This window comes from Tenrec ecaudatus, chromosome 4, assembly GCF_050624435.1.
Source record: "Tenrec ecaudatus isolate mTenEca1 chromosome 4, mTenEca1.hap1, whole genome shotgun sequence".
NCBI lineage: Eukaryota > Metazoa > Chordata > Mammalia > Afrosoricida > Tenrecidae > Tenrec > Tenrec ecaudatus.
The window spans coordinates 39,625,893-39,651,612 of NC_134533.1; the positions used below are offsets into that span (position 1 = coordinate 39,625,893).

The 25,720-nt window shown below is 40.1% G+C and overlaps 1 protein-coding gene across 1 annotated transcript in view; it reads left to right on the plus strand.

Moving 5' to 3' along the window:
* The window catches only part of DCDC1 (doublecortin domain containing 1), a 469,848-nt gene that overhangs the window by 41,169 nt on the left and 402,959 nt on the right, over positions 1 to 25,720 (plus strand). The window contains exon 5 of the mRNA XM_075547690.1: positions 8,519 to 8,612. Coding sequence (XP_075403805.1) covers positions 8,519 to 8,612 — 94 coding nt within the window. The remainder of the gene's footprint in view (positions 1 to 8,518; positions 8,613 to 25,720) is intronic.

The following is a 25,720-nucleotide window of genomic DNA, read 5'->3' on the forward strand; positions in this document are numbered from 1 at the left end:
TAATTAATTAATTTTAATCATTTTATTGGGGGCTTGTACAACTCATCACAATTCATACATCCATCCATTGTGTCAAGTGCATTTATACATATGTTGCCATTATCATTCTAAAAACATTTGCTTTCTACTTGAGTCCTTGGTATCAGCTCCTCATTTTTCCCCACCCTCTTTGCTCCCTTCTCCCCCATGAACCCTTGATAATTTATAAATTATTATTATTTTTTCATATCTTACACCATCCAACATCTCCCTTCATCCACCTCTCTGCTGTCTGTCCCCTAGGGAGGAGGTTATATATAGATCCTATAATCAATTCCCCCTTTCTCCCTCACCTTCCCTCCACCCTCCCGGTATCGCCACTCTCATCACTGGTCCTGAAGGGATCATATGTCCTGCATTCCCTGTTTCTAGTTCCTATCTGTACCAGTGTACATCCTCCAGTCCAGCCAGTTTGTAAGGTAGAATTGGGATCATGATAGTGGTGGGGGGAAGCATTCAAGAACTAAAGGAAAATTGTATGTTTCATCATTGCTACACTCCACCCTGACTGGCTTGTCTCCTCCCTGCAGCCCTTCTGCAAGGGGATGTCCAATTTCCCACAGATGGGCCCTGGGTCCCCACTCAACACTCCCCCTCATACACAGTGCTATTATTATTATTATTATTAATTATTTTGGTCTTTGATGCCTGATACCTGATCCCTTCGATGCCTTGTGATCTCACGGGCTGGTGTGCTTTTTCCATGTGGGATTTGTTGTTTCTCAGTTAGGTGGACCCTTGTTTATCTTCCAGCCTATAGGACCCCAGATTCTATATCTTTTGACAGCCGGGCACCATCAGCTTTCTTCACTGCATTTGCTTATGTACCCGCTTTGTCTTCAGCGATCGTGTTGGGGTTGGCTGGTGTGCTTCTTCCATGTGGGCTTTTTTGTTTCTCAGCTAGATGGCCACCTGTTTTTCTTGAAGCCTTTAACACTCCAGATTCTATATCTTTTGATAGCCAGGCACCATCAGCTTTCTTCCACTTGTGCTTATGCACCTGCTTTTTCCTCAGTGATTGAGTTGGGACAGGCTGGTGTGCTTCTTCCATGTGGGTTTTGTTGTTTCTCAGTTAGATGTCTGCTTTTTTATATTCAGGCCTTTAAGAATTCAGATGCTATATCTTTTAGTAGCCGGGCACCATCAACTTTCTTCACCACATTTGCTTGTGCACCCAATGTCTTCAGCGATCGTGCCAGGAAGGTGAGCATCTCACACTGCCAAATTGTTAGAACAAAGTGTTCTTGTGTTGAGGAGTACTTGAGTAGGGGACCGCTGTCCATCTGTTTCCTTAATACTAACCTATAAATATATGTACATAGATCTATTTCCCCCTCATCATATATAAATATATTTACATCTGTATATGCCTGTATTTAGAGCTGTATAACTTCTCTTTGCCTCCTTCTTTATCTCTTGTGCTTTCCTCTTGTCCCACTATCATATTCAGCCTACATTTGGGTTTTAGGAATTCCTCTCGGTTACATTGCCCTTGATCCAGCCCTGCCAGACCCCTTACAACCTCCTTGACACTGATTTTGGATCACTTGTTCCCTTGTCCCTGAGTTTGTTAACACCCACTTCCTTTCCCATGTCTCCCCTTCTCCCATGCCCAGAACCGTCATCCCGTTGTTCTCTCTTCCAGCTTGTTTATCCCACCTATCCTTCCAGGTAGACATGCAACAACAACAATATGTACCATCAAAAGACTGAGTACAATGAAGCAACAATAGAAAGTAAAACAATAGCTACAACAACAACAACAACAACAAAAAAAAATCCTATAAATAGTTCAGGGTTTATTTGTTGTCCTTCATGAGTGCTTTCCAGTCAAGTCTGATGAGGTGCCATGCCCTGGTCCCACATATATCCCTGGGGACTTCAATTTGTTGCTTCCCAGCTGCTCTACTGCATGCCCCAGAGGCTGGCTTTGGCATACTGGGCACAGGGTGGGCACAATTCCCTCCGTGTGTCTCTAGTGTTGTCCTCAATGGTGCTGTGGGTCAACGAGGAACGCTATGTCCCGTGGTGAGGTTGGCTCTGTGGTTGTCTCTGTGCTTTTCTGCTCTGAGCAGAAACATTGTCCTCAGAGCTTTGTGAGGCAGAATGTGCTTCACTCTGTTTTTTCCCCTTCCCCCTCGTTGGCTCCTGTGTACTCTGATCATGCAAGTCCCTCTTCTTGAGCTGTAGCTTCAGTGCTGTCCTCTGAAGTGGATTCTTTTGGTGGGGGAGGGTGGTGCTGTGCACTAAGTTGGTAATGGGGTCAGCCTCTCTATCAGTTCCCTGTTTCATGTCAGTGTGTTGCATTCTTGTCTTGGAGCTCCAGGTTGAAGTCTGGTCCCTCTTCCTCTGTGGAGACACAATCAACACGCTCCTCCTGTGTGGGTTAGTGCCCTGTTCCCCCGGCTACTCAAGTCTTCCCCCACTTTTTTATTGGGCTACCGTATGTATCCTATATGTATCCATGAGTTTAGTCTGGCCCTCACCCCAGTGGCATATGTATACAGTAACTTCTTCCCCATGCCCCTTTTGAATTTTTTGAGTGTACCTCAGCAGACTCATGTAGTACTTGTCCTTTTGTGCTTGGCTTACTTCACTTAGCATAATTTCCTCCAGTTTTTCTCATGTGGTGATGTGTTTCATGCGTTCATCATTGCTTTTCAGGGATGCATAATACTCCATTGTATGTATGTACCAGAGTTGATGGAAATTTGGGCTGTTTCCAAATCCTTGCAATTGTGACCTGTGCTACTATGAACACTGGGGCACAGATGTCTGGCCGTGGTTTGCTTTTTGTCTCTTCTGGGTATATGCCCAGTAGGGGGATTGCTGGATCATTGGTAGTTCAATTTCCAACTGTTTTAGATATCACCAAATTGATTTCCATAATGGCTGTACATACCAACAGGTCCATCAGCAGTGGACGAGAGTTCCTATCTCTCCGCACCCCCCCCAATACTAGTTAATTTCTGATTTCTTGAATTGGGCTGTCTTTATGGGTGTTAGGTGGTATTTCATAGTTGTTTTAATTTGCATTTTCTTATGGCTAGAGATTTAGAACATTTTCTAATATTTTTATTTGCCATTTGGATTTCTGCCCTTGAGAACCTCCTGCTCAGGTCCTTTGCCCCCTTTCTGAGTGGACAACTTGGTTTTTTTCTTGTTGTAGGTTAGCAGAGTATTGTAGGTTTTAGTAATAAAGCCGTTGTTTGATGTGTCATTGCTAAAGATGTATTCCCATTCTTTGGTCTCTCTTGGCAAATTCTTTCGATGTACATAAGTGTTTTCTCTTTAGTATATCCAACTGCTCAATTTGTGCCTCCTCTGTGTTGGTGTCCTTCCCGATTTCCAGTAGACTATGTAATCCTTGTGCCAAGGTTCTCAGGTTTGTCCCAATTCCCTCATTAATGGCTCTAATAGTTTGGGGTTTTACCTCAAGTTCTGTGATCCACCTTGAGTTTATTCTTGTGTATGGAGTGAGGTAAGAGTCTTGCTTAATTTTTCTGCATCTACATATCCAATTTTTTTCCAGCACCACGAATTGAAGAGGACATCCACTTCCCATTTGATATTTTTTGGGTTGTTATCAAAGATCAGTTGTTTCTATGCTGATGATTTTATATCTGGGTTTTCAATACTTTTCCATTGGTCTGAATATCATTATACCAATACCACACTGTTTTGACCACTGTGGCTGTATAGGAGGTGCTAAAGTCGGGTAAAGCAAGCCCTCCCACTGTGTCGTTCTATTTGAGGAGTTCTCTGCTAATTCTTGGTTTCTTCCCTCTCCATATGAAGTTGGTAATCTGTTTTTCCAACTCTTTGAAGAAAGATGCTGGATATTGGATCCAGATAGCATTGAACTTATATAGTGCCTTGGGTAGAATTGACATCTTTACAATATTGAGTGTACCGATCCACGAGCATGGGATGTCCTTATATTTGTTGAGGTCACCCTTGGTTTCTTTTAACAGTGTTTTGTAGTTTTCCTTGTACAGATCTTTTGTTTTTTGAGTCAGGTATATGCCGAGATATTTCAATTTGTGTTTGGCTATTGTGAAGGTTAACCCCTTTTTAGTCCCCCCTTCTGTGTCCGTGTCCGATGTGTACAGTAGTACGATAGACTTCTGTTTGTTGATCTTGTACCTTGCTACTCTGCCATATTTCTCTATTGCTTCAGATATTCCTTTTGTGAAACTTTTAGGATTTTCCATATATAAAGTAATATCATCTGTGAATAACGATAGTTTCACTTCTTCCTTCCCCAGACAAATACCTTTGATGTCCTTTTTTTGGTCTTAGATTGTTAGGTAGGACCTCCAATACATTAAATTGGAGTGGGGACAAGGGACATCCTTATCTAGTCCCCTTTTTCAGCAGACTTGATCTCGTCTTTTCTCCATTGACCACCACATTGGCTGTTGGTGTTTCATATATAGCTTGTATTATATTGAGGAATTTTCTTTCCTTTCCTATCTTCTTGAGTGTCTTAAACATGAATTGTTGTTAGATGTTGTTGAATGCTTTTTCTGCATCTATTGATATTATCATGTGGTCCTTATACTTTTTCATTTCAATGTGACTAAAAATACGAATGGATTTTTTTTGGTTGGCAATTCCTTGATAACCTTGGCTATTTCTCATATTGATATGAGTCTGTTGGGGTTCTTGACAGCCCTTAGGGATAATCTAGGGAGAGATTGTTTTTCCAAGAATTTGTCCATGTCTTCCAAGTTTTTGAATTCATTGGAGTACAGTCCTTCATAGCACTGTGTAATTAACCTTTTAATTTCACTATTGTCTGTTGTAATTTCCCCTCTTTCATCCCTCATCCTTGCTATTAAAATGTGTTCCTTTCTTTCTTTGGTCAAATTCATGAGAGGTTTGTCGATTTGATTTATCCTTTTGAAGAACAAATGTTTAGCAGCATTGATTTTTTTTCCTATAGTTTTCTTACTCCTGAATCTCAGATCTAATTTTAATTATTTCTTTTCTTTTGCTATTAGTTGGATTGTCTTGTTGACTCTGCTGTAGTTGCTGTAAATTTTGTGCCAGTGTATCAATCATTAGGTTCTCCTTCTTTTTGTGTACATGTAATACTATGAGACTTCCTCTGATGACTGCCTTTGCTGTGTCCCATAAGTTGTGCTATGTCATATTTTCATGCTTGTTGGTTTCTAGAAATTTCCTAATTTCATCTGTGATCTGAGCCAGTATGCATTCTTTTTGCAATAGAGAGTTATTCATTCTCTAATTTTTTTGCCCTTGATTTCTTTATCTTCCTTTTATTGATTTCCAATCTTATGGCACAGTGACAAGAGAGCGGTCTGTATGATATCCATGTGCTTGAATTTATGTAGGTTCGACTTATGCCCTAATATGTGGTCTATTTTTGTACATGTGCCATGTGGGCTTGGAAAGAATGTGAATTGATTTGGATTTGGGTGGAGAGCTCTATAGATATCTATCAGGTCAAATTGTCTAATTGTAGTGTTTAGAGCTTTAGCCTCATTGTTGAGTTTCTTTCCAAGTGATCTATCTTTCTCAGAGAGCGGTGTATTGAAGTCACCTACTATAATTGTTGAGGTCGTGATTTCCTTTTTCATCTTTTGGAGTGTTTGATTCACATATTCCGCTGAATGCTTATTTGGCAAGTAAATATTTAGAATGCTTAGTGGTTCTTTAAGTACTGTTCCCCTGAGCATTATATAGTGTCCATCCTTATCTCTTTTCATGGTTTGCACTTAGAGGTCAATTTTATGCGAGATTAGGATTGCAACCCCTGCTTATTTTGAATTCTTGTTTTCTTGGTATGTTTTTCTCCAGCCTTTGATTCTCAGCCTATTTTTGTCTGTAATGTTGAGATGTGTCTCCTGTCTGCAGCAGATTGAGGGGTTGTGTTTGCCAAGCCAGTCTGTTAGTCTCTGTCTTTTAAGGCCTGACTTCAATCCATTGATATTCAGGGTTATTACATCTCTCTATGGACCCTGTGATGTCATTTTATCCCTCTTGTGTTGGGTGTTTTCCTACCTTCATTTCTTTTCCATGGGTTGTGCATATGTATGTTTGTGGTTCATTCTTGCCTTCTTTCCATTGTTGAGCCGTTGTTATCTTGGGAGCTGTTTTCCCTTTTGTAGTCTCTTAGTGGAGTTGTTCTGTGTGATGGTCTCTTATTTATGCTTCGTGAGTGTTGTTCTTCTGCCCATACTGGGTCGGTGAGGATATTTTGTAGTTGTAGGTTCCTTTTAGCATATTCTTTGAGACTTTCCTTGTTTGGGAAAGTCTCTCAGTTCTCCGTCAATGTTGATAGATAATTTGGCTCCATAGAGTATTCTTGGCTTTGCGTTATTTTCCTGCAATTTTCAGAATATGCTGCTCCACTGTTTCATCTTCTTCATAGTGTCTGCTGATAGGTCTGAGCATATTCTCATCTGCTTGCCTTTATATGTGGTTGCCAGTTTTTCCCTAACTGCTCTCATAATTTTCTCCTTTTCCTCATAATTGGATAGTTTAACAACTATATGTCTTGCTGACTCTTTCTTGTGATTTAGTCTAGCTCACGTTCTTTTGGCCTACTGGATAGCTGTCTGCTTTTTGTTCATTAAGCTAGGGAAGTTTTCCTCCAAGCATTCCATCACTATTTTGGATGTTGGTTTCCTCGATGTGCATTACTTCTGCAAGCTGATAATTCTGATGTTCCTTCTCAGAGTGTCAGACATAGCTTAGGTTTTCTTCAGCTTCTCTGATGGACTTGTTAGACTTTTCCTCACATTTATTAATTTCTGCTTGTGAATCCTGTAGGTCACTGGTGCAGTTCCCTGCTTCCTCCATTCCCTGGGTGAAGTCTGTGAGTTTGCTATTAGTTTTTGTTATCTTGCCCCTTAACTCCAATATTTCCCTTTGGTGCATGGGCTTTATTTCCTCTGCCATTTCATCCTTTTTCTGTAATGCTTTCCTCATGTCCTGTATGACTCCAAGCAGCATTCTGAATATTTCTTTCTGTGGGAGGTCAACCTCTGCCTTTTCTATGACTGCCGGTAGATCCAGGTGGCCCTCTGGCATTGGATTTTGTTTCTCCTTTCTTTTTGAAACTGTGGAAGTAGTTTGCTGTTTTGGTCGGTTTATTGGAACTAGGTACCGTTTTCCTGGGTATCTCAGAGCCCTGTGCTCTCTCTTTGGGAAGATGGTGGTAGTGTTTCTGTAGGCTGCCTTTTTCCAACCGCTTTGAGAGGTTGTATTTCACTTTTGTCCTGCTGGGTTTCCCCCTCGCCTTGCCCTATGGTTTGTGCTCAGCCACCTTCAGGTCTCCTTAGGGCTGTTTGCGGCTGTGCACGCTGCAGTCTGCTAGAAAGAGTAGACCCCAGTGCAGGGGAGTGTATTTTTAGGATGGGTTGGGGATTGGGTGGTCTGTTTCTGGCTAGGGGCTCTTTCCACAGGTAGGCGGGTGGGAGGGGGACTGCCATTGGCTTGCCAACCCACTGCTTGGAGCACAAAGGGTGGGGAAGAGTGAGCAGGGAGAAAGGAGAATGCAGTAGGCAAGCACCAAAGCCTGGTGTGCAGACTTCTGCCAGACTTGTGTCCACTTCCTGGCAGACCTGAAGTGGGGTGGCAGGATGGGGAGCTCTGCGCGAGCACCTGCATATGGGTGGGGAGGGGCTGGCTGGCACATCTATGAAGAGCGCCGAGATGGAGCAGTAACCTCTGGGCTGAGACCTCTGAGTGTGGGGCCAGGTCTGGTTGGTGGTTTGTGCAGAGCACAAAGGCAGGGCCCCAGCCTGTGCCTTCTGCCTGGTTGTGCTGTGGCACCAGGCTTGTTCCTCCAGGAGGAGGGGGAGGGTCTGGTCACCTGATCTGTGAGGGGCGCCCACATGGGGCACAAATCTCTGCAGGAGGTACGCCGGCTGGAGCACCCACATGGGATCCCGGGCACCCCGGGGCAGGATGGGTGCAGAGGTCCTGGCTGGTGCTTCTGCGTGGGGCCCTGAGGCAGGATGAAGCCTCGCTGTGCACTGGGCTGCCCTGTAGTGCCAGTTAAGGGAGAGCGGGTGCCCTGAGTGCCGCACAAGAGACCACAGCATCCGCAGGGAGCACTGGAGATGGGGTGGGAGTCCGCTTCTGGTTCAGAGAAGTGCTCTGAGTGGTCTTGGGAATCGACAGACTTGATATCCCTACCAGGCCCCCAAATTTCCCCACTCACCCATCTCCTTGGAGCTCCCGGCTTGAGCTACCTATCTGGCGGCCATCTTCCCGACTCCTCTCCAATGCCTTTCTTTTCTTATTCAGATATAGTTATGCTTTATAAATGCAATGAAGTCTAATCATTTTAAGTACTTGTTTTCTTTTCATATATTCAAAAAGTTTTATAAGAACAACTTATATTTTCAGTATAATTTTTAATAGTACAGAAAGGTGTTTAAATGTATATTCAATATAGTGAGGGCTAAATGTAATAAATTATTTATATATTTTTTCTATATAGATTTTAGACTTTTGCACAATTAAGATGAATCTAAATTCACCAGCCAGATACCTGTATGATTTGGGTGGCAGAAAAATTGAAGATATTTCTAAAGGTAAGTAGGAAAGTTTTTTTTAATGTGATATTTGTTTGAAATGTATTTAAATAATCTTGGTTTATATTATAGAGAAGAAATGCAGATGTATAAAACAGTTTAACTGTGGCATAGATGAATATGCATTCTTACACAGAGGGAAATCATGAGAAATCATGAAGATTTTAGCAATCTTATTTCTGAATAAGTTTAGATTATTTTAAATGATGATGTATTTGAACATAAAAAACTATAACTAAATATAAAAATATATATTTTCATAAGCTTAGCAGCCAATTTCTGTAGAATACATATTTTTTAAAGAGAAAAATGCTGATATAGATTTTAAATGTTTTTATTGATTTCTAGAGGACTATTAAACATCATAAAATATGGTTTAGAGTGATTTATTATGACTTTATTGAAAGATGAGGCTTCCATTGATATTTCTAAAGTCATCAACTTCTTTTATAAAAAATTTTATTTTATTATTTTTTTGAATACTTTTATTCAGGGTTCTTACATATCTTGTCACAGTCCATACATTCTTCCAATGTGTCAAGCACATTTGCACATATGCCTCCATCATAATTTTCAAAGCATTCTCTTCCCAGTTGAGCCTCGATATCCACTTCCCATTTCTTCCCCCGCCCTCCCTCATGAACCCTCAATAATTTATAGATTATTTTTTCCATATTTTACATCATCCTCTGTCACCCTCACCCACTTTTCCATTATTCATCCCCCTGGGAAGGGGTTCTATTTGATCCTTGAGATCGATTCTCCCTTTCTCCCCACACCTCCCCTAATCTTCCTGGTATCTCTACTCTCCTTGTTGGTCCTCAGGGGTTTATCGATCCTGGATTCCCTGTGTTTCAGGCCCTTATCTGTAGCAGTGTGTGTGCTCTGGTCCAATTTGATTTATAAAGTAGACTTTAGGTCATGATAGTGGCGTGAAGGAAGCAGCAAAGAGCTACAGGAAGGTTGTGTGTTTCATCCATGTTATACTGCATCCTGTGACCCCTCTGTGAGGGGAGGTCCAATTGTCTACAGATGGGCATTGTCTCTACACTCCATGCCCTCTCCCCTTAGCCCCATTCAACTTGGGTATAGTTTTATTCTGGGTCTTAGATGCCTGACACCCGATCCCATCAACACCTCATGATCACACAGGCTGGTGTGCTTCTTCCATGTGGGCTTCGTTGCTTCTGAGCTAGATGGTCGCTTGTGTATCTTCAAGTCTTTAAGACCCCAGATGCTATATCTTTTGATAGGTGGGTACCATCAGCTTTCTTCACCATATTTGCTTATGCACTCATTTTATCTTCAGCAAACGTTGAGAAGGTGAGCACCACAGAGTGCCATATTGTTAGAACAAAGTGTTCTTGTGTTAAAGGAATACTTGGGTCAAGGCCCAATGTCCATCTGCAACCTTAATTTTTAACATATAAATATGAATACATAGTTATATTCCCCTCTCTTTATAAATATTTACATATGTACATGCCTCAATTTAGGTCTTTATACATGTCTTTTGCCTCCTGGTTCTTCCCTCTATTTCCTTTTTACTTCTCTCTTGTCCCGCTATCATGTTCAGCCTTCATTCGGGTTTAGTAATTCCTCAATTCTACATTGCCCTTGACTGAGCCCCACCACGCATCCTACGACCTTCTATCCATTGATTTTAGTTCACTTGTTGTTCCCCTGTTCCTGGGTTGGTCCTTTGCCCCTCTGCCTTCCTTTGTGCCATGTCCCCTTCTCCTGTACCCCTCTGGAACCATTGGTCCCGTTCTGTTCATCTCCGAATTATTTATCCCATCTATCTAATCTAGATAGACATGCAGATACATTAATAAGTGAAAAACTAGGCAAAGCCAAATAAAACAATAAAGGATGTCAAAACCAACAAAACAAGAACAACAGCAAATAATAATAACAAAAAGAAAACCACTGAAAAAATTTAAAAACCTATAAATAGTTCCAGGTCTGTTTGTTGGCCTTTATGTATGTTTTCCAGTTGAGTCTGATGGGGTGCCACACTCTGTCTTCCAAGTCTATTTTTGGTATTCCTGAGTGTTTCATCAGTTTACTCCCCTTGCTACTCTGACTCATGCCCTCAGTGCCTCACCCCAGCGTGATGGGGCCAGACCGTGCACTGTTTCCACACTGTGTCTCCAGTGCTGTCCCCCATAGTATCATGGTTTAGTGAGGGACTCCATGTCCCGTGGTGGGGCCAGCCCTACAGTCCTCCCCGTTCATTGTCTGCTCTGAGCAGGAACATCATTCTTGGGGTGTGATGGGCCAGGATATCATCTCCCCGCTTTCCATTCCTTTGCATTTCTCCCATGTGCTCTATTCCTATGTGCCCCTCTCCCCAAGCTGTAGCCCCAGTGCTGTCCTCTGAAGTGCATTCTTCTGAAGGGTGAGTGGGGTATGGGGGGTGTGTCCATATAGTCAGCATTGAGGCTGGCCCCTCAGACCTCTCTATTGGTTCCCTGGTACATGCCAGCATGTTGTAATTGCGTCTCAGTGCATCAGTTGGTAGCCTGGTCTCTCTCTCCCTGTCCTATGGAGACATAAGCAATACGCTCCCTTGTATGGCTTAGTGCCCTGCTTCTCCCCTACCCATGTCTTTTTTTTTTTTGTCTTTCCTCCTCATATTTAGCTGGCTGCTGCATGTATCACTGGATTGGGTCTGGCTCCTGCCATAGTTGCTAGACCTCACCCCAGGGATGTATAAGCAAAACTCTCATAACTTACATGTTTGTGAGTTTCAATGTGCTATCTTCAATATCTTATCATTCCATTCAGACCTTGAATCCATGCATATGGCTAGGTTAAAGAGAACACCTTTCATGCACAGTTAGGTCTAGGCAATTAAGTGATTATGGGATGTGGCCTCCATTTGTTTATCGAGTCATGCTTATATTCTCTAAAAGAAAACTATACACTATTCCTTGGCACCCTTAATAGTATTGCCCTTGAAACTCAGGGCACTCTCAGAAGTTACCTTAAAGCATCAGTTCTCAACCTTCCTAATGTCGCGGCCCTTTTATACAGTTCCTCATGTGGTGCTGACCCCACAACCATAACATTATTTTTGTTGCTACTTCAACACTGTAATTTCCCTACTCTTGTGAACTGGGCTCCCCCTGTGAAAAGGTCATTCCACCCCCAAAGGGGTCACAACCTGCAGGTTGAGAACTGCTGCCTTAAAGTCAAATAATAAATGTTGTTACGTGTCTTGGTGTCAGTTTCAACTCATAGAGCAACTGATATGTATTCAATTCATGTATACAACAGAACTCAACACAGCCTGATTTTGTGCTGTTCTCACAGATGTTATGTTTGAGCGATTGTATCGATTTCATTGAGGCTTCTCATTTTTTTCTTCCTCCTTTTTAATGACCCTTTACTTTCCCAAGTATGCTATCCTACTCCAGGTCTCAGTTTCTCCTGAAAACATATCCAAAGTATGGAAAATATGCCTCATCATTCTTACTTCTAAGAATCATTCTGGCTATACAAAGATTTGTTTGTTCTTCTGGCAGTCCATGGTACTTTCAATATCCTTTCCCAACATCATAATTAAAACAGATTAATTACTTTTCAACCTTCCTTATTCATTTTCTAGCTTTCACATGAATTTGAGGTGATTGAAAATAACGTGGCTTGGGTTGGACATACTGACAGGCCTCAGAGTTACATCTTTACTCTTTAACACTTTAAATAAGTCTGTGCAACTGATTTACCCAACTTGTAATACATTCTTTGATTTCTTGACTGTTGTCTCCATGAGCATTGGTTGTGAATCCAAGTAAAGTTAAATCCTTGACAACTTCAATCTTTTCTAGCTTCTAGTGCGATATTAGTTTATTGAAATATTTCAATAGATTTAAATATTTCTACCCATTCTTGGAGCCTTGTTTTTCACTAATGCCTTCAGTGAAGTTTGGGCTTTGTCTTCAATACTCTTGGTTCTCAATTATATGCTACCTTTTGAAATAGCCGAACATTGACCAGTTCACAATCTATACATCCATCCATTGCGTCGATCACATTGGTACATATGTTGCCATTTTCAAAGCATTTTCTTTCTGCTTGAGCGCTTGGTATTAGCTCCTCATTTTTTCTCCTCCCCACCCTCACCCCTCCCTCATCAACCCTTGATAACCTATAAATTACTATTATTTTCTCATGTGTTGTACTGACCAATGTTTCCTTCACTTACTTTTCTGTTGTCTGTCTCCCTGGGAGGGAGTTATAGGTAGATCATTGTGATTGCCCCTCCCACTTTTCCCCCCACCCTCCCCTTTGCCTCCTGCTATCACTACTCTCATTTTGGTCCCGAAGAATTTATCTGTCCTGGATTCCCTGAGTTTCCAGCTCTTATCTGTACCTGTGTACACACTCTGGTCTAGTCGGATTAGTAAGATAGAATTGGGCTCATGACAGTTGGGGGAGGAAGCTTTAAAAAGGTAGAAGAAAGTTGTATGTTTCATCGGTACAATGCTGCATCCAGACTGGCTTGTCTCTTCCTTGTGACCCTTCTGTAAGGAGATGTCCAATAGTCTCACAGATGGGTTTTAGGTCTCCACTCCACTCTTCCCCTCATTCTTACAGATGTTTTTTTGTTCTGGGTCTTTGATGCCTGATACTTGATCCTATCGACACCTCATGATCACACAGTCTGATGTGCTTCTTGCATGTGGGCTTACACACACACACACACACCCCAAAACCAAGGCCACTGCCATTAAGTCCATTCTGACTCACAAAAGTCAAACTCACTGCCATCAAGGTGATTCAGACTCATATATAACATTTCTCAGACTGCAGATCTGTACGGACACAGACCATCTCATCTCTATCCCTTGGAACATCCTGTAGATTTGAGCGGCCTATTTGCAGTCGGCCGCCCAGCGCCTCATCTGCAGTGCCACCATAGCCTATGGAGTCCTTCAATGTTCAGCTCAAAACTTGATTTTTACTTCAGCTTCTTCAACTTAAGAAATGCTAAGCATGTTCTTCTTGTCGGGTTTTCCAACTCCAGGTCTTTGCAAATTCCATTATAATACTTTACTTTGTCATCTCAAGCTTCTCTGTAGAATTTCCTGTTATGTTCTGTTAGTAATTTGTTTCATTTGCTTGGTCAAGAAAGAGTAAGTTTCAGAATCTCCTCTGAAATCCATTTTGCTCTTTTCTTATGTTCTCCCTTTTTAATGATCCTTTGCTTTCATCAAATGTGTTGTTCTTTATGTCACCCCCCAACTCCTCTGCTCTTCATTTATTAGTGTTCAGTGTATCAAATGTATTCTTGAGATGGTCTCTTAATTCAGATGGATGTACTTAAAGTGGTATTTTGTATAAACTTACCTCAGCGGACTCATGTTACACTTGTCCTTTTGTGCTTGGCTTATTTCGCTTGGCATAATTTCCTTCAGTTCTTCCCATGTGGTGATATGCTTCATGTGTTCATCACTGCTTTTTAAAAAATCATTTTATTAGGGGCTCATACAACTCTATCACAATCCATACATATATCAATTGTGTAAAGCTTATTTGTACATTCATTTCCCTTATCATTCTCAAAACATTTGCTCTCCACCTAAGCCCTTGGCATCAGCTCCTCATTTTTCCCATCCCTCATGAAACTTGATAATTTATAAATTATTATTTTGTCATATCTTGCCCTGTCCGACATCTCCTTTCACCAGATTTTCTGTTCTCTGTCTCCCAGGGAGGAGGTCACATGTAGTTCCTTGTAATTGGTTCCCTCTTTCGTTCCCAACCTCCCTCAACCCTCCCAGTATTGCCACACACACCACTGGTCCTGAAGGGATCATCTGTCCTGGATTCCCTGCATTTCCAGTTCCTATCTGTACCAGTGTACATCCTCTGGTCTAGCCAGACTTGCAAGGTAGAATTGGGATCATGATAGTGGGGGAGGGGGGAGGATTTAGGAACTAGAGGAAAGTTATTATGTTTCATCGTTGCTACATCACACCCTGACTGGCTCATCTCCTCTCCAAGATCCTTCTGTAAGAGGACGTCCAGTGGCCTGCAAATGGGCTTTGTGCCTGCACTCCGCACTCCCCTCCTGCCCCCACCCTTTCACTATGATAAGATTTTTTGTTCTAATGATGCCTGATACCTGATCCCTTTGACACCTGTGATTGCACAGGCTGGTGTGCTTCTTCCATGTGGGCTTTGTTGCTTCTGAGCTACATGGTCACTTGTTTATCTTCAATCCTTTAAGACCCCAGATGCTATATCTTTTGATAGCCGGGCACCATCAGCTTTCTTCACCATATTTGCTTATGCACCCATTTTTTCTTCAACAATCGTATCATGGAGGTGAGCACACTATGATATGATTTTTGTTCTTTGATGCCTGATAACTGATCCCTTCGGCACCTTGTGATCACACAGACTGGTGTGCTTCTTCCATGTGGGCTTTGTTGCTTCTGAGCTAGATGGCCGCTTGTTTACCTTCAAGCCTTTAAGACCCCAGACGCTGTATCATTACTGCTTTTTAGTGATATGTGGTACTCCATTGTGTGTATGTACCACAGTTTTTAATCCTTTCGTCTGTTGATGGAAATTTGGGTTGTTTCCAACTCTCTGTGATTATGAACTGTGCCACAATGAACACTGGAGCACAGATGTCTGGCCGTGGTTTTTTCTTGCCTCTTCTGAGTATATGCCCAGTAGGGGGATTGCTGGGTAATATGGTAGCTCAATTTCCATCTGTTTTAGAAATTGCCAAATTGATTTCCATAATGGCTGTACATACCTACAGGCCCACCAGCAGTGGATGAGAGTTCCTATCTCACCACAGCCCCTCCAACACTTGTTGCTTTCTGATTTTTTGAATTGGGCTATTTTTTAGGGTGTTAGGTGGTATCTCATAGTTGTTTTGATTTGCATTTCTCTTATGGCTAATGATCAGAAACATTTTCTCATATGTTTATTGACCATTCAGATTTCTGACTCTGTGAAACTTCTGTTCAGGTCCTTTTCCCATCTCCTCAGTGGGCAATTAGTTTTTCTCTTATTGTAAGCTTGAAAAGTATTGTAGATTTTAGTAATAAAGCCTTTGTCTGATGTGTCATTGCTAAAGATGTTTTCCCAGTCAGTGGACTCTTATTGCTCTCTTGGTGCATTCTTTTGATGTACACAGGTGTCTTATCTTCAGTATATCCCACTTGTCTATTTGTGACTCCTCTGTATTTGTATCCTTCTCTATTTTTGATAGCCTATGTATTCCCTATGCCAACAGGTTTGTCCCAATTCCCTCATTAATGGCCCTAATTGTTTGGGGTTTTATCTCAAGGTCTGTGATCCATCTTCAGTTTATTCTTGTGCATGGAATGATGTAAGGGTCTTGCTTAATTTTTCTGTAGGTAGATATCCATTTTTTCCAGCTCCATTTATTGAAGAGGGAATCTGCTTACCATTTTATATTTTTGGGGCCCTTATCAAAGATCAGTTGCCTGTAGGCTGATATTTTTATTTCTGGGTCTTCAGCTCTTTTCCATTGGTCTAAATATCTGTCATTATGCCAGTACCACACTGTTTTGACTACTGTGGCTGTATAGCACGTGCTAAAGTCAGGTAGAGCAAGCCTTCCCACTTTGTCCTTCTTCTTGAGGAGTTCTCTGCTAATTCTGGGCTAATGTGGGGTGGAAATGGGGAACCGATGACAAGAATCTGTGTACGGCCTCCTCCCTGGGGGATGGATGGCAGAGAAGAAGATAACAAAATAATAATAATTTATGAATTATGAAGGTTTCATGAGGGAGGGGGTAATGGGGAGGAAGGAGGAAAATAAGGAGCTGATATTAAGATCTCAAGTGGAAGGCAAATGTTTTGAGAATGATGATGGCAACAAATGTACATATGTGCTTGACCCAATGGATGTATGTGTGGATTGTGGTAAGAATTGTATGAGCCTCCAATAAATTATTTTTTTAAAAAGTGCTATTTGGCTGTCATGGACGTGTTGTAATACTCTTTAGCTTCAATTTGAATTTACATATGAGTAATTGATAGTTCCACAGTCAGCCCCAACCTAATTTTGGCTGCTGATATTGAGTTTCTATATAATCTCTTCCCACTAATGTAGTAACTTTCATTCCTGTGTACTTTATCTGCTGAAGTTTACATGCATAGTTGCCATTGATGTTGAAAAAAATTTTGTAACAAATAAGTCATTTGTCTTGCAAAAGTTTATCATGTAATCTCTAGGACTAATTCTATCACAAGGTTATATTTTTAAATTATTGCTCTTTATTTCAAACTTTTGCAATCCAACCAATAGTAATTATCAATGCATTTTAATTTCAGACTGTAGAAGTTGCTAAAGTTGTTTAATTTCTTCACTATTGGCCTTAGTGATTGGGGCATGAATTTGAATAATAATAGTCATATTAACTAGTCTTCCTTGTGGGCACATATATATTATCCTATCACAGACAACAGTATATTTCAAGATAAATTTTTGAGTGTTATTTTTGACATTGAATACAACACCGTTAATTTTCTGTTCCTTTCTGCTTAGGAAATCATATGATTGCCCAACACATTGTGGCCAGTACTATTGCATTTTAGCTCACTAATTCACTAATGCCTAGAATATCAATCTTTATGCTTTCCGTTTACTATTTAAAACGTAAACTTATAAGTTTTGATGACTTCCGGTTTTCCTAGGTTTATCCTTGGTACGTTCCATGTTACATTTATTAATAGATGTTTGCAGCTATTTTTTTTAATTATTTGAGTTATGCCTCATCAGCAAACCAAGTGCCCAAATCTTTGCTCCATCAACATAATTAAGATGGGCTCTACTTTGAGAAAGAAAGTGTTTTCTCGGTCATATTTTGAGTGCCTTCCAATCTGAGGGTCTCATCTTTCTCGTCTATATCAGACAGTGATTCACTGCTATTCATAAGATTTTTAGTGGCTGATCCCTCAGAAGTGAACTGCCTAGTCCCTCTTCTTAGTCTCTCTCAGCTCTCCTGAAATCTATCTACCATGGGTGACCCAGTTGGGTTTTGAAATATAAGTGGTATCACTTCTTGCCACAAAGCAACATGGAAGCATGTGATAAAAATTACAGATGGGTCTATAGAAGATATATCTATAAAATAATAGTAACTCCAATGAGAATTGTTCTCCTCAGAGCAATCAACTCTATGGGTTCAAAAAGTCAAAAGGAGAGTGCTGTCACACTTTGGGGATTGTAACTAGTGGCAGGGAATTATTTGTATATGAATACTTGATTGGAAAAGTAATTTTTGAAGCAAACTTACACCTAAAACATAATAAAATGTTAGAAAGCAAACTATTTCAGTACTTTAGCATCCTTAATTCATGCTTACTGAGCACTTTAATATTTTGATACTTATTGTTTAAAATAATTCTTTGTATTTAAATATATATTATTCATCCAGACAGTAAAACTATTCATCTCAATAATTTTAAATGTTTATATTAGTTTTCATGTAATTCGATATTCTCATCTGAATATTTAAAAGCTTTTCTATTTATTAACTAAAATAACTGGATAAAAAAATCATTTACTTTTATGACATATATAAAATAGGAAATTCTTTCTTACTGTATTTTTTTGGGAGAGCGAAGGGCAGAATAGCATTATTAAAATATATTTCTTGCATGTTTGTCCCCCTTTCCCCCATTTCATGCTGGCTATTATTTTGTACATTTTTTGTACATCTTTTATATGACCAACAAGAATGTGTAACACTCTTAATCTTGCATTAATTAAATATTAATCAACACATATTCTTGAAGCACTATCTAGCTTTAAAGTATTTCCAGCTCACCTGGAATTCAAAAATTGGATTTGATTTAACTGCTAGTATAGGAACTATTAAAGATTTATATATTTTAAGCTGATTTTACCTCTCAAATACAGTGTAACAGAATGACATCAAAACAGACAAGGACTGACTATAAGGCGTGATACTTCATGGAGGCCAGAGGCATTCAGATTCATGCCTCATGCTTCACATATCCCAGAAGTGTGCTATTATCACATTTTAATGTATGCCCTTGCCCTGTGTTTTTGCATACTTATAAAAGCTTATGCCAGCTGAAATTAGCCTATGCAACTACTAACATGTGGAAGCACTGCAAGTTCGCTGGACTTAAAATATTTAAAGAAGATAATCCTGTTGGAGGAATTTCCACCCTACTTACTTAATATTAAGCTATTGCATTTCTTTTATTTTTTGTTCGTATGATTCTGTGCAGCTAATGATTGAGGTCTCTACACCTTTATACCTGATTGTTTCTGAACTTCAACTTGAGAATCGTCAAGTGATGTATGATGAGTGGCTCATTTAAAAATTTTTCTTAACTTTTTTTGTTAAATCTGAAAAAGTAGTTTAATAATTCTAACATTAAGATCCACCACCCATTTTTCAAGTTTATCTTACTGCGAAGGCTTGTTGTTAGGTGCCTCTGAATCTGTGCTGTCTCCTAACCACCCCATGTACAACAGGACAAAAAAGTGCCAAGTCCTGTGCCATCCTCACATATTTTCTTATGTTTGAGCCCATTGCTACCCATTCAGAGAAGCTATGCCACCAGTCCTTAATCTAGCAGGGTCACCTATGATGGATACGCTTCAGAGGTACTTCCAGACTAAGAACAATAAGAAGAAAAGTCTGGTGAGCTACTTCCCCAAATTAGCCAATAAGAATTCTTTGGATCACAAAAGTTACAGTGCTAGACAATGAGCCTCCTTTGTTAGAAGGCATTCAAACACACAGTTGCTGCAACAATGGACGGAAGCATGCCCTTTTGGTGAAGATGGGTGAGCGCTGCAGACGTCTGAGGGGCTCTCAGCGGTCAGAACAAATGCTTTCACAAATAACGCAAAATGTGAAGCTTGCAGCAACTACACTTCCCTTGTCAGCATAGTTCAGAAGAGGCAAAGGAAAGAAGTAATAGATACAGAAAATGAAATCACCTTTCTTTAATAGGGTGCCACTCATTTAAAATGAGATATATTCTCCAGTGTTCCTTCCATGCTATTAGAATTAGCCAATTTAAAATGACATTAAAGGACTTTTATACATTGTGAGATCTACACAGGAAATAAGCCTCTGGTGATTTCCCCAAGGGTGTTCGAGAGATGACTACTCTCTATCAGAATTGTAACTCTGACTTGACTGGTTAAAGCCTTGTCACTTGATACCCCCCTCCGATCACATTGGACTGTATCAGGTTTTCAACATGTTCTCGGTGAGTGTCTCTTGTTCATACTGGGGTTTATCTCTGATATATTTAGTCATGGTGGATAGCCTTCTAGAATTTTTGTTATATATTTTGCGATGTTTTTTTTTTGTGTGTGTATGAAGCCCAGAATTGATGAACCTATAGAGAAAACAAGTAGAATAAGGGTTCTGGGTGTGGGGTGGAGTGGTTAGTGGGGAGGGGGTCAAGGGGAGCTGATATCAAGGAGTTCAAGAAGGAAGAGAATGTTTGGAAACTAATTGTGGTAGCAACTGTACAGTGCTGCTGCATGTGAGTGAACTATGCTATGATATGATAGCTATATTAGCTACAAATAAAATGATTTTTAAAAAGAAAGAAAAATAATAAAACAAGAAAGAAAGAAAATACTAAGAGTAGCCCTGGGGTGGGGAAATTGTGGGAACACTTGTCATTGAAAAGCAAAACAACACCATGTATTTTGTCAAGTCTATTAAGCCAAAAAAATCCCCCAAATTCCAACTTGCTATGTTTTTATAACTAAACCATAGAAGATTTGAATAAAAGCATTTACGTTGTTATATGTGGAAAAATGTAATCATGGTGCCTCTTCATATCTATAGTATCTCCTATAGTATAATAGAACTACCTAAAAAAAAAAGAACTAACTTTTTATAGACGTGATATTCTTATATATGATCAACAGGCAATTTATTACAGGCTAGTATGGTAATTTTTTCTCCAATACATTTATGAAATAGCATCATGAAAAATTATCCCCCTCAAAATAACTGCTTATTGGGAAAATAAGGTTGGATAGATCATTCAAAACCTATGTAGCTTTGAACCAGACATGAAATTAAGATAGTAATTACATTGGTATAAAATGTGGACAGCTTGGGAAGGCATCTCAGGACACTTATTCAGAGAATATTAACACTGTGCAAAAGTGGAATGTGAATCAGTGTGCATAGAAGTAGAAATTTGAAACAATGCATTCATCCATAAGCAAAGCACAGATGGAAGTGAAACATAATCACATAGTCATGCAAGGCTGAAATACCTTTCTGAGGAGGGTACCCTAGTGCAATAGGACCTTTGTTTTTTTCTCCTGCTAAAGTATAAAGTTTGACCCTACTCTTTTGTTTCCTTTGCCTAGGAAAAAGTACTTATTCACTAGCCAAACATCCACCTATTTACCAACCACCAGTTTATTAGTGCCCTATGTACCAACCACAGCTGAGCTGTTCGATACAGAAGCATTTAACAATAGGAACAGATGTATGAGGGGGTACCCTCCCACAAAATGGAAAAAATCTCCACTGGTTGGAACTTTAGTAGTAAGCATTTTTTTTTCCTGTTAGGCAAGCACTGAACAACTCGCTCTGAGTTAATGCACCCAGTGTCATAATCTGGGAAGTTTCTCTTTGTTCATAATGAATAACCTCTGGGTTTTTTTTAAATTAAAAGATAATTTTATTGGGGTCTCTTACAATTCTTGTTACAATCCATAGATTGGTTGCAACAGGCATGTTTGTACATATGTTACCCTCATTAATTTCTAGGCATTTACTTTCTATTGAGCCCTTAGTATCAGCTCCTCATTTTCTCCCTCCATCCCCCACCCTCATACCCCCTTGGTAGATTATAAATTATTATTTAATCTTGTTTTTTTGTGATGGCTGATTTAAGAGAACCATGTGAAACTGTGAAATTTTGTTTCCTGCTTGGGAAAAACACCACAGAAACTGTTATGGTGTTGAACGCAGTTTACAAGGGCAGCACTATAAAAAAACCTCAAGTGTATGAGTGGTTTCCTTGTTTCAAAAAAGGTGAAATGTTGATTGATGACAAATTTTGTTCCTGAACGGATAAAAATGTTGACTTGTAGTGCATTTTGGAGTTTGTTCCACCAGGTCAGACTGTTAATCACACTTTCTATTTAGAGATTCTGAAACGATTGCATAACAATGTGTGGCAAAAGGCCTGATTTGTGGCAGATGGAGGATAGGTTTTGCCACCACAACAATACACCTGCTTGTGCTAGCTATCTCAGTGTGCCAGTTTTTGGCAAAACACAGCATGCTTCTCTTGCCCTCCACACCTGACTCACCTGACTTCACGCCCTGTGACTTCTTTTTGTTTCTGTGAATGAAGAAGAACATGAAAGGACAGTGATTTGATGCTGTAGAAGAGGCGAAGGAAAAAAAAATAAGGGAGGTGCTGTCAGCCATCCAAACAGATGAGTTTGAAAAATGTTTCCAAGAATGGAATCACAGGTTTGACAAATGCATTGAGTTTAATGGAGAGTACTGTGAATGTGATACGTTTGCTTTTGTAAAAAAAAAAAAATCAAATATATAGCTTTGAAAAAAAAGGGTACCCCTGTATATATAGTGTTAGATTTTGAGGAAGTTATTTAATATCACCCTATTTGTCCTAACATCCCTTGACTTCTTGTTCCTTTAGCTTATTGGTGAACCAGAAAAAACCACTTACCTTCTTGAGAGAGGAGCTCTACAGTCTTATAAGATCTTTATGAGACTTGTATTCCAAAATCCAACTTTTTCTCTTTTATGGTACTTTAGGATCATGGTTGGTAGTGTACAATTTACCCAGAAGAACTGGGAGATGAGTTATAAAAGTACCCTAATTAAATTGACTTCTAGGTTACACTATGATGTACTGAACATTCACTTTTTATGGTTTTTCCACCTCAAATTATGTCCACAAGCACAATCAAAAATAGATATGTATCCCCTGAAAAATTCTTCTGACATTCTCCAATAAGATTCATAAGGTTAATTTATTTTCACCAAAAGAATCAATAACATAAAGCAGAGCCGTGGTGGAGTAGTGCTTCCACATTGGGCTGTGATCCTGAAGATGAACAGTTTGAGACCACTGGCTGTTCCACGGGAGCAAGGCAGAGCTTTCTACTTCCATTTAACTATAGTCTCAGAAACTCGCAGTGGAATCCTACCCTGTACTATTGGGTTGCAATGAGCTGGTTTTGACTTGATGGCAATGAGTTCAAAATTACCTCTTGTCCATTACTAATTTAATTTTAGAGAAATCAAAATTCAAAAGTAAAGTGCCAAATTTTAAATCCAGAAATTTTAAATACTTAACAACTGAGTTCCAAAATATAATGATCTTACCCCTGTGAACTAACTTTCAAAAGGAAAATCCAAATCCTTTAATTTGACGGTCATAGAAAGAAAGAAAAAAAGATGCATACAACTAAACTCACTGCCATCCAGTTAATTCCAACTCTTAGTGACTTTATAGTGACTTTATGGTAAAACTGCCCTTTGTGGGTTTCCAAGACTGTAACTGCTATGGGAGCAGAATGCCTTCTTTCCCCACCCCACCGAGAGTGACTAGTGTTTTCCAATGGCTGATCTTGTGGCTAGCAGCCCAATAGTTAAATCCTTCTTAATTTTTATTCATTCCAGTATTGGACTAATGGCTTCTGGATGCTGGTTTGAGCTGTAGTTCCTATAGAAGTTACTATCTGGACAACTGGGGTAGTTGTTATTCCTTAGGATCTCAGCAATTCAATTAGGTCTACACCCACTCTCTCATGTACCCTACCTACAACCAAACTCAAAACAAGATCACAGCTTTGGCTCACGTGTAACACATCCAGAATAGAAGCCAAATCCAAACAAATAGGGGCATTCTAAGCAAAATTTTCCCAGACTCTTATGTTTTTTAATGAATTAAACCCATGTGACTCTTGCCAAAGACTGTAGCAAATGTTAAGTGAAGGGAGGTAGAGAAACTTCCTTCATGTCTGTCTTTTCAGGATATAAATTGGCCTATATTTTGACCAGAGTTTATGACCTGTGGTAAAATGAATTTGGAAGTAATTTCCCATTAAATTATTGTATTAGAATTCTATACATAGTTGGATTTCTTTCAAAGATTTGCTCATGAGGTCGTGGACGCTGGCATGTTGCCAAGTAAGTGGGTAGGCCGGCAAGCTGGAAATTCAGGAAATATTTTTATGCTTCAGTCTTGAGACAGAGCTCCGTCTCCTGGAAGTCCTGGAGTAAACATAGCAGTGGTTGCGAGTAGGGCACAGGACAGGACCTGGAAGTGTTTTCTTCTGCTGTAGCCCGATTATTACAAGAGGAACCATGACTCCATGGCACGGAAGACCACAGGAAGCCTCGGTGTTTGTACTAATGCTTGCAAATGATTGGATAAGGCCTACCTGATCAAGACTGCCTTTTACTTCAAGTTAACTGGTGTGAATGCGTGTCATATCTACAAGATACCTTCCCAGCAACATCTATCCTAGATTTGACCAAACAACTGGGCCTCATTACCTAGCGCCGGTAGCACACCAAAGTAACCATCGCGGGCTTTATGTATGCAGTCCTCCGACCTCGATGAGAGGTCATTCAACCTTGGACAAATGGAATTAAGAAATAAGAGTGTATTTTTCTATGATACTTTGTAGCTTTCTCATATATTTGCAATGCCTGCATTAGTGGCTGGGGCATAAATTAGAATAATAGTCATATTAACTAATCTTCCTCCTATCACTGACAGCATTATATTTTAACTTTAATTAGACCTTGCAATGTTCCTTTTGAGGATGAATGCAGCACCATTTCTATTCATTTTCTCATCACAGTGCAGTAGATCCTATGAACATAGGGTCTAAAGCCTAGGACATGGATTTTCAAGTATTGTATTTAATTGTTGACAGCTTCGCACTTGTCAGGGTTCATCTTCTTTAACCATGCTTATTCAATTTGTATCCGAGCAAATAATTTGAGAAGCTGGACTGTATGAAGACGTATGTGACATCGGCGTTGGAAGAAGACTTTATGAACTTGTCATATAGAGATGACACAGTCTTGCTGGATGAAAGTGAAGAAGGCCCGATGTGCTTGCTGATGATCAAAGCCTACAGTTTGGATTAAACTTACAGTAAAGAAAGTTCTTCCCAACTTGACCAACAAGCAACCTCAAGATAAACAAAGAAAAGCTTGAAGTTGTCAAGTATTGCATTTTCCTCGGATCCACAGTCTGTGTTCATGGAAATAGCAGTCAGAAAACAACCACAGCAAAGACTACGTATTCCTCTGGGAAAATCTGCTGCGAAAGAGCTCTTTCAAATGTGAAGGAGCAAAGACGTCGCTCAGAGGACGAAAGCGTGATGGACCAACGTCATGATGTTTACAGTCAGCCCACATACATCTGACCGTGAGTAAGGAAGACCCAAGAGGAATTGAGGCGTTTCCATTGTGGTGCCGGTGAAGAAGGTTGAATAACCCTTGGGCTGCCTATCTGAGTTATATATACGTATACACAACCAAACTAAACGGATAGTGACCCCTTCTGGCTTTCTGAGACTGGAAGTTTATGGGAGTAGAAATTCCAGTCTTTCTCCCATGTTGCTGTTGGTGGTTTTGAACTGCCGACTACGCGGATCACAACCCAGTGCGTAACCACACCACCAGGGCTGCTAGATCTTAGTTCTCTAATGCTGCTATAGCAGAAATACAAACAGAAATTTACCTTCTCTTGCTGAAGGAATCTGGAAGTCTGAATTCAGAGCCCCTGCGCTAGGGAAAGCCTTTCTCTTTCCATGAGCTCTGGAGGAAGGTTCAGATCTTTTCAGCTTCTCCTTTCTAGTAACTTGATGCATAGTTTCATTGGCACGGGCATCACATATCATGCAATCGTTCCATCATATCCAGATGATCAAGGGTGTTTGACATCTGTTTTATGCCATCTCTGCTATTTCCCTTGCTTTATCTCTTTTATATCTCAAAAGAGATTGAGGAAAGATACACTTGATACTAATACTGCCATATTAATGTAACAAAACCAACTCATTCTCAAGAGGCTTTATAGCCACAGGT